At 48.4% G+C, this 9,667-nt stretch overlaps 1 protein-coding gene across 1 annotated transcript; it reads left to right on the top strand.

The window, feature by feature from the left end:
- Positions 1-508: 508 nt before the first annotated feature.
- FOXB2 (forkhead box B2) lies at positions 509-8,136 on the top strand. The gene has a single exon (XM_080574838.1). It carries the CDS (start codon positions 592-594, stop codon positions 1,630-1,632), a length of 1,041 nt encoding a protein of 346 aa, XP_080430964.1. The 5' UTR covers positions 509-591; the 3' UTR covers positions 1,633-8,136.
- The last annotated feature ends 1,531 nt before the right edge of the window (positions 8,137-9,667 follow it).

Genomic DNA, 9,667 nt, shown 5'->3' with positions numbered 1-9,667 from the left:
CGCCGGAGCGCGCACACCCGACACAGCCGGGGCTGCCGCCGCCCCCGCTCGCCTCCTCTCCCCGCCGTCTCCCAGCGCTCGCCTCCTCCCGCCGCAAACTTTTTTTCGGGGACGCCGGACTGAGCGGTGAGAGGGGCGTTTTGCTTTCCTTGCTCCCCGTCTCCGCAGAGACCCGGGGTAATTTCATGCTCCCCAGCCCCCGCCGCGTGCCGAGCGCCAGCGCCAGCAGGGAGAGCGCGAGGGGGCAGCGGAGGGCCCCGGGCGACCCGGTGGCCTCCAGGAGCCGGGCGAAGGGGACACCCGCGGCGGCCGGGAGCTGTCTCTGCCCCGCGCCCCCCGCGCCCCCCGCGCCCCTCGCGGCCCCGCGGCGAGCGGCGGGGGGCCGAGGCGAGAGCACCCCGCGGGGCGAGGGCGCCCGGGGGCTCCGTGCGCCCATCCCGCGGGGGGGTCGCGGTCGCGCGTGGTCCGGGCGGGCGGCGCCCACGATGTAGGGGCGGCGGCGGGGCAGGGCTCGGCCGTCCACGGCATCCCGAGCCCGGAGCGCGGCGCGGCCGGGACGTGCGGCCGCGGGAGAGCCGCGGCCGGGCGGCGATGCCCAGGCCGGGGAAGAGCTCGTACAGCGACCAGAAGCCGCCCTACTCCTACATCTCCCTGACGGCCATGGCCATCCAGCACTCGGCCGAGAAGATGCTGCCCCTGAGCGACATCTACAAGTTCATCATGGAGCGCTTCCCCTACTACCGCGAGCACACGCAGCGCTGGCAGAACTCCCTCCGACACAACCTCTCCTTCAACGACTGCTTCATCAAGATCCCCCGCCGCCCCGACCAGCCGGGCAAGGGCAGCTTCTGGGCGCTGCACCCCGACTGCGGGGACATGTTCGAGAACGGCAGCTTCCTGCGGCGCCGCAAGCGCTTCAAGGTCCTGCGGCCCGAGCATCACCTGCCCGGCGGCGGCGGCGGCGGGCCGGGCGGCGGGGCGGGCGGCGGGGGTCCCGGCAAGCCCCCTGCGCCCGCCCCGCACATGGTGCACTACTTCCACCCGCACCCGCCGCCGCCGCCGCCGCCTCCCCCGGGCAAGGTGCCGGGGCTGGCGGGTTCCGAGGCGGCCGTGGCCGCCGCCGCCGCCGCCGCCGCCGTGGGGAGGCTGCCGCAGTTCTCGCCCTACGGCAGCGGGCAGCCGTCGGGCTTCAAGCACCCCTTCGCCATCGAGAACATCATCGGCAGAGATTACAAGGGCGTGCTGCAGGCCGGCGGGCTGCCGCTGGCCTCGGTGATGCACCACCTGGGCTACCCGGTGCCCAGCCAGCTCAGCAGCGTGGTCAGCTCCATGTGGCCCCACGTCGGGGTGATGGACCCGGTGGCCGGCGTGCCCGTGTCCCCCGACTACGGACCCTTCGGGGTGCCCGTGAAGGCGCTCTGCCACCCGCCGGCGCAGACCATGCCCGCCGTCCCGGTGCCCATCAAGCCGGCTCCAGCCGTGCCTGCCGCCTCGGCCATCCCCGCCCTGACGGTCGCCGCCTCGCAGATCTGCCCCGCCGCTTCCCCGGCCTCCGCTGCGCTCCTGGAGCAGGCGGCAAGCGGCGCCCCCGAGGGCAAGGGCTCCCTCCACTCCGTCCTGGTGCACTCCTAAAGGGCCGGGGGCCGGGGGAGCGGAGGCCCCCGGGCTCCCAGGGGAGGGGGCACGCGTGCGGCACGGAGACCCGCTCCGTCTGGTGGCCGTGCCCCTGCCTATGTTTGTGTTGTGTACAATCAGATTGTGTGAGAGCCAGGTCGCAGGTAAGAGCTTTTATCATCGTTAAATACCCTCAGTGGCGGAGAGGTGATGTGAAAAGCCACTGCCGGGGGCTGGAAGGGGCTGGGGGGAGGCTCCCCGTCACACCGACAGCCTGGGGCTGGGGGCGGCCGGGCACCGGGGCTCCCCGCGGAGCCCCCTCCCGGGGCTGTCGGCGGTGGTCCCGCCAGGCTCGGGGCGCGGCGGCAGAGGGGCTCCAGCCTCAGGGGCAAAACCTGCGCTGAGCGCTGCTCTCCCCGCTCCCCCGAGCATCCATCCTCTGCCCCGCGGACCTGGGGAGCTCGCTCCGAAGGAGGCGTCCAAAGCCGAGGTAATAACTCGGACCCCGGCGAGCTGCGAGGCCTCGGGAAGCGTGATGCTCGCGAATTAAAGCGTAAGCTTTAAATAGCTCGATTAATTAGTGGGAATTTAAATGACAACGGCGCTGACGTCGAAGGGCTCCTTTAACTAACGATTACTCGTCCTTCCCCCTCACACTTTTACGCTGCATCTCAGTGAGGGTAATACCTTAGGAGGGACCGAAGTATGACCTGGCCTCTCAGGCTGTGAGTGTCCGAATTCCTAAATTCTCCTGAAAATGAAACCAGCCCTGCTATTCGTAGATTGTGCTTATCACATCGCCTTCTACCGCTCACAGATATCGCTATTTTGTATGTGTTGCTTGGCGTTTCTTCCACGTGAGTGTGAACACTAAAACCTGTTGGGTGGGGAAAAGAAAAAAAAAAAGAAAGAGAGAGATAAGAAAAATTAAAAATCTTCGGGAAAAGCACTTTACTGAAAACAACCTTCCAGCAGACGAGAGGTCTGCGTAAAGCAGAGGGATCAGAAGTCAGAGAGCGATGCTCTGGCTGACGAGTCCCGGCTGGCTTGTGAGAGATTGCTGCCGTACCCTGTCTGCCCTGCTGTACACCAATGATCATTAAAACCCATCTATTCATTTGCTTCTGCTGGTGCTGCTGTTTAAAACACTCGCCTTTTACACCGGTTTAGAAACGCGTGCTCGCACCGTAGGTTCCTCTCCCCCCAGACAGACTGAAGCGCCCAAAACTTTTCCCGGAGACAAAACCAGAGAGGGACAGGGAAAGAAAACTCTGAGGGGCAAATCTCCCGCTGGCGAGGTGCTTTCTCCGGTGCCGGCCGGGTCTGAGGAGGGGGCACCGGCTCGGATCCCGATCCCACCGCCCGAGGCAGCGCAGCTCTGCCGCCGGTCGCGCCAGGCGCTGAATCCCGGTCGCTGCCCGGCTCTTCCCCGAGACGCCAGGTCGCGGTCCCAGCCCCTGGGGAAGGTGCCCTGGGTTGGGCTGCTCCTTGCCGGGGGACCTGCAGCCGCAGAAAAGCGGCTGTTGTTGGGAAAAGCAAGCCTGCCGAGCCCCGGGTGCCGGAGGTCTCCAGTTTTCCCTGCGCCCGCCCGAAATTCACCCCGCAGCTGCTGGATTTCCACTTGCCCCCTCCGCTCCGGGCGGGGGATGCACCTTAACTTCCAGAACTACAAAGCTCCCAGCGCTGGAAAATACAACGCTGCTAATAATGTTGCGTTACTGAGGCACAGATCGGTATCGCTGTTTGGAAATCGGACTAGCAGGGGGATCGCCCCAAAAGTTTTGCAGCCGGGTAAACAGAGCAAAAGAAATTATATATATGTATGCGTGTGTATATATATATATGTATATATATGTATATGCATATATACATATATACATATATATAAAGTGCTTCACATTTCCTTTGCCCCGCTGTCTTCCATTTCAGGCAAGAAATCGAGTCGATATTTCTGCTGCTAAATCTGCCGCTTATATTGAAAGCAGTCTCCCGAGTAAGTGGTGAATCGCGCCGGTTTTACTTAGCTCGGTGTGCTTAAATACACCGCACCCCTTCGACGTGGTGCCCTCTGTGGCCCTGGAGCACCTTTAGGGTTCTGTGTTTTCCCTCTGGGAAGGGCCCGAGGGGTGAGGGGAATGTGAAGCCCAGAGCGGGAGCTGCAGGAATCCTTCCCGGGAGGGAAGCTGATGTCGGAGGGGGCCGAGGGCAGCCTGGTGGTAGCAGACCGTGGGAAGAGGGGCGCCGGGGCCGCGGGGTGCCCGGCCGGGGGCTTGGGGTGAGCCACGCGGCAGCTGCCTGCGCTTTGCGTGACCCAAAGAGTCAAGGCTTCTCTTCGCAGCTCGTACAGGGAAAGTTGTCAGAGCGCCGGAGCGACCGGAGCGCTTCAGGCTGTCAGGGGGAAAAGGCAAAGTCACCGGCTGAGAAATACCTTGTAGAGAGTTTACGCATTTTTCCTTATTTCTAAGGACCCAGTCTCTAAGCATAGCCTTTGCAATATTATAAAGTCGTGTATCAACAACCTACAATCCCAATATGTAAACAACAATCCCATCACTGCTCAGAAACAGCCGATGCTACAGCGTGTAGGCAAGTCAAATAGTACCCTTTCCTCCAAACAAAAAAAAGCAGGTGTAAACTGGAGAAGGGTAAGATTTTTACATGGTAAACCAAACAGGAAAACAAATCCACAGACTTAGGCTAACTACAAGATATTGCCTGTCTGCTATAGCAGTATGCCACAGGCTTGCCTTCAGAATAAGGCACATCTGTGTTCTGCACTGAAAAAGCAGCTGAGCCTTTATTGGTGGGAGCAGACAGGATGGTTGTAACTAGAAGAAATAAATGTAAGTAGGACAAGCAGGCTAATTCTTAATTTCATTACACTGCCAAAGGTAGCAAAGCAAGAGTCAGTGATAGAAGAACAGAGGCCTAAGAAAAGGAATTCATCACCCCACTATGTTTCTGATTTATCGTGGCTACCTAACAAAGTGATGATTATTCCCACCTATGGGAAACTGTTCCTAACCAAGGCACTGCTTTATGTATCATCAGTCCATACAGCAGGCAAGCCAAGAAAAAACAACCAAATGCAGTAAGACTTCTAGAATGAATGTGTTTTACAGGCTGACATATGATAGCCATTTCAGTCCATACATTCTGAGCCCAGTGGCACCTCCAGTACTATCTGTGAAGTTCTGGGCTCCACTGACTCAGTCATGAAGCCTGTCAGGCCAGAAATCAATCTGGGAAGTCTGCTTGGAATTCCACTGATGTTTATGGGATCAGTCAGATTCTCCCTTTTATTGTAAGATTTTATTTTAAATCGCTATCGCTTTAAGATATACTCATCCCTGTAAAAACTTGAAATCTGTAAGTGTCTCAGTTTTGAAAAGTAATGTTCCAATGCTACTTTTGGATATCCCAGAAATACTTAAGTTTTGATGAACATATGGTAAAATTAACCAGCTTCGTTTGGATAAACCAGGTGTAGTTTTAGACTTTTATATGCTAAATACCAAAACTTACCACCTACAAGGCTCTATCCTGAATATATATATGTCTTTAATTTCTTTTAATAATCAGTGGTCCTCCTCCTTTGCTCATACAATGCGGCCACTGGCATTGCCCACGCAAGAAAGCAGAATGCTTAGAGCACTATTCTCAGACCCTGTGAAGGAAATCTAAGTTCAAGATCACTTCATTTCAGAAAGATTCCAATTCACATCTGTGAGCCAATGCCAGTCAACTATAAAATGGCACGTGAAGAAGAGTCATGCTTTTCGGTGAAGTCATGCCGTTACATGACAACAGATGTAACCTTCATCAACTGTTGAATAAGCTGCACGGTCTGGGTGCTCTGCTACAAGGGCAGAGTCCAACAGCCACTGGGGAAAACACAGCAGTTGGGGCAGGAAAGGAAGGATGGGAATAAGCGGCAAATTTTCACAATGCAGTACCACATGAATCGGTGTTTGGTGTCCCAAAAACACATAATCGTGTAAAAGGCGAGGTAAAGATAAGGAAGTGACAAATGCTTACTGATACTTAGTCACTCAGACAGATAAAGAAAAATAGCTGGAAAATTTGAAGTTGCAGAAAGACCTCCACACTAAGTTACAGGATAATGAAATGGAAGGTAAAAATGGAAGGTGAAATTCATTGTTGATATATGCAAACTGATACGCATGGGGATTTTATGTACATAACTACAGGTCCTAAAATTAGGATTCTTATGAATTTGTGGTAGATATCTTTATGAAAATGTTGTCTTTATAGTTGTTAGTTGTAGAAAAAAAAAAAAACAAAACAAAAAAAACCTGCTAGGAAACAAACAGAGAACATAACAGAAAATATCACGTCCCTGTTTAAATCCTAAGTAAACTTGAATGCATCATGGAGTTTGGTGAGTTCCTCACACATAAAAGCAGATAGGTTAAAACCGGCAGGATACAGATGGGATAATCAAAGGTACATCTTCTGTATAAGTAGAACTCAATAGTCTAAGGCTCTTCAGCACGGAAAGCAAAGACATACAGAGATATATAAGTTCATAAAATCATGAGAGATCTAGAGAAGGGAACTAAGGCAGACTTGCTCACCATTTTGCTTAATACCAGAAATGGGAGTCATCAAAAGAGTTCAAAACAAACAGAAAGAGGGGATTCTTCAGAAAACACCTAATTAAAACCTAGAATCCATTGTCACAGGTTGTTGAGGTTGCTAACATTTGTTCAGAGACCAAATAGAAAATTCATGTCAGATAAATCCACAGAGGGTTGTTCCATAGAAACTTGCTACCTTTTGCTCAGACTTGCTATGCTGGTACTATATTTTGAAGGTATAATTGCACACTTTTCCTGTCTCACCCTTTCTAGAGTATCCATTGTTTACTTACTGTTGGAGATTGGACATTGAGGTAGATAAATATTTGGTCTGATCTATGACAATTCTTCTTAAACAGAGAGGGGACCAGGATCTGTGACTTCTATTCCTAGCCATGTGTCCTAAATCAAAGCAATACTTTGAAGTTGTTTCAATGTGTGATATAGGACAGTAGACATCATGGATCTCTACTCTGCATGATGCAGAGTCCAAACCTTGCTCTAGTGAGTGGCAGATTAAGTTTTATATGAAAAATATGTTAAGGTCAAGGAATGGCTAAGTTCTTCTTTCCAAAGAAAGTGTTCCACTAACTGGATTTATTGGCTTATTTTCTGGTAAAATTCATTTAAATAATTAGAAAGTTTCAGCATGGGAGACTGACTGCCCTTTTCATATTATACCAGCATACCTGGCGGGTAGACTGAGTATAGGTATGGACTTGAATACCCTCTAAGATGGAGAAGCAGCTCTGAATATCTGCGTCCTGGTTCGATAACACTAGGCATGTACATTCCACGTGTGTCTGAGGCATCCGTGCTGCTCTATGTATTGACAGAGGTGTCGGTGTACTACTTTCATCTGTATCTCCTTCTCTGCTTACAGAGCTGGTAAAAAGAAACTGTCTGCTTTTTAGAGGAGAAAAGAATCAGGTTATGACACATGATAAAAAAGGACCCTAATGCTGAGCTTCACAGAGCATTAAAATATAAGTTTTATTGCATTTGACATGCACAATGTACCACAGAATCTTGTAATATATCTCTAGACTTTTATGGATGCTTAATCTACACTGGGAGAAGTAGTCATTTTCAATGAGAAACAAACATATTTTTAAGTAAAAGACCTGGGAGAAAATTTTAAGTCCACATTGCATGGACTGTTTGTATTACGCTACATATTAAAATAATCATTGGATGATAGACATTAACTGTTCTTGGAACAACCACAGGGACCAAGTTTGCCCCCCTTTTTAAGCCAGAGAATTAGCTTAAAGCAATCAATTCAAAAAGCAAAAAGAACAATATTCTTTATCCATTAATCACAGTACCTTAATGTCAAGAAAAAGCAGGTTTTTGGCTGAACACCAGTGTTACTTAGTGAATAAGTTATTAGGCAAATGGTTCTTTCACTGCTAAAGGCTGCTAAATTTTATTTATTATCAGTCTTCACACTAACAAAAAAAAAAGAAAAAAAAAGAAAAAAAAATAGACTTCTAACTCTATAATACATGACAAAGTCCCAGTGTGGATCAGGCCTTCTTTCATCATGACCTGAATAATCTGAAGCTTAATCAATGATGAGTTCTGTATAAAAGTGAAGAAAGAAAGGAGAAAAATGTATTTTTTGTGTACTAAAGAATTTGCTTGTACCATAGATCTGCTACTGGAAAATGATCATTTGCTGGGAAAAATGTAAGAGAATTTTGTAATGTGATTGTAGTAGCCATTTGTGTTTTATTAACCTATTGGTTTATGTGGAATGTGGGACTTGGGTTTATCCCCTTCTAAGGCTTGAGATTAGAATTTTCTTAACCCTCGTAGTCTTTAACTGATGTTGTTATCAATTTGAACCACAAGAGATTAGTGAATATGCAAATTATTGTGATACTTCCTATGCTTAATAAATGCTGTAACTGTCAGGTGCTTACATCTTGTTTAATTGATTGTTATTGACCTACAAAAATCATTCCTAGTACACATGAGCTTGGAAGAAAATGCAATGTAACACGGTACATTTCTGGCTCATTACCATAGTGTACAATTTTTTAACTTGAATAGGGCTGTCAAGATAAGACCTGGAAAAAAGAATCAATTTATTGTCCTTTGAGTATCTGCAGCAGAGATAAAGCAAAACCAAACAAAATCCAAAAGCATGAGTATGATACATCTTCAAAATGAAGTTACACCATTTATTCCAGCAAAACAGATAACAAGTGAATTAATTGAGGTCCTTACAGAGCCTCTGTTACATTTACCTTTACCTTTATCTGGTTATAAACATTTTTAAAACCAAAAATGCCCCAGTTTACTCACCAGCTCCAGCACTGCAAACAAATAAATGCACCAAGTTGAAAATATGGTCTCAAATTAGGAGTCAAACTGAATATTGAGCCAGATTTTATATTTGGTGTATATGAAAATGCATCTCTGTGTCATCAGTATATTTCATCTGCAAACTTCCAGAAAGAAATGAAGGGAGAATATAAAGAAAACATTAGTCCACTAGGCTGACTTCATTTTGAAGGAATGAATTGTGAAAAAAAGAATACAAAATATACTGCTACATAAGCCTGAAAAAGGAGTAAATACAACTTTCATGCAAGAAATGCAATTTATGACAGAACAGCTTCATGCTCTTCTCTGATAATTGATTTTTAGCAAAAATAAAAGTCATGAAATAGACTGAATATTGAACAGAGCTTCAATAAAGAGTTTGGTATCACAGTGTCTGGCAAATCATCAGTGTAAGTAGAGAAGGAGTAGAACCTCACACAGGGGCTGGCTATACAATGAAATTAAGTAACATGACATGTAAATTTATGCATTTTGGGTCTTATAACAAAGGTATCTGAGGTTTGCCAGATAGAAGCAACTCAGAGGATTACCTGTTCCAAAGAGTGAGTAGAAAACTCACTGAGTATGCAGGAATATGAATGAAGGTCAAGAAAGAAAATGGAAGGTCTCATGGATTCCTATTATCTTTAGCATACATATGGTATTCTTAGCATTACCCCCATTTCTTCTTTCCTTGCATAGTAACTTTTCTCTTTATTGCACTGAGCTTTATTCATTTCTGATCACATTTCCAGCTTTATGGTACCAAACTCAAACGTGTCTATGACACAGTCCATGTTTTCCAAGTTTGATCGTGAATTCTTCCTATGTTCTCTGGGATGCAATTTTGTAAAAATTTCTCTATCCATTTTGAAGAAACATTAGCTTAACAGGGGTTATGACATTCTTCAGCTACTGAAACTCTACATTTTCTTCAATAAGAATATTTTTTTTAAGGAACTTTAACCTGCTGCCAACAGATTTGGTTTTCCTTGTCATGCCTGAGAAGCACTGCAAACACACATCCCTTCCAGCCAGGAATCAGAAAATTGCTGAACTCAACCACATTTCTTTGACTTGCTGAAAGTTAAAAATGCATCCTGAAGAGTTCCCTATTT

Source organism: Anser brachyrhynchus (assembly GCF_964034855.1).
Source record: "Anser brachyrhynchus genome assembly, chromosome: Z".
Lineage (NCBI taxonomy): Eukaryota > Metazoa > Chordata > Aves > Anseriformes > Anatidae > Anser > Anser brachyrhynchus.
This window is presented reverse-complemented; position numbering and strand designations above follow the sequence as displayed.

Coding starts and splice junctions, on each gene's coding strand:
- FOXB2 (XM_080574838.1), top strand. CDS start 592: ATGCCCAGGCCGGGGAAGAGCTCGTACAGCGACCAGAAGCCGCCCTAC.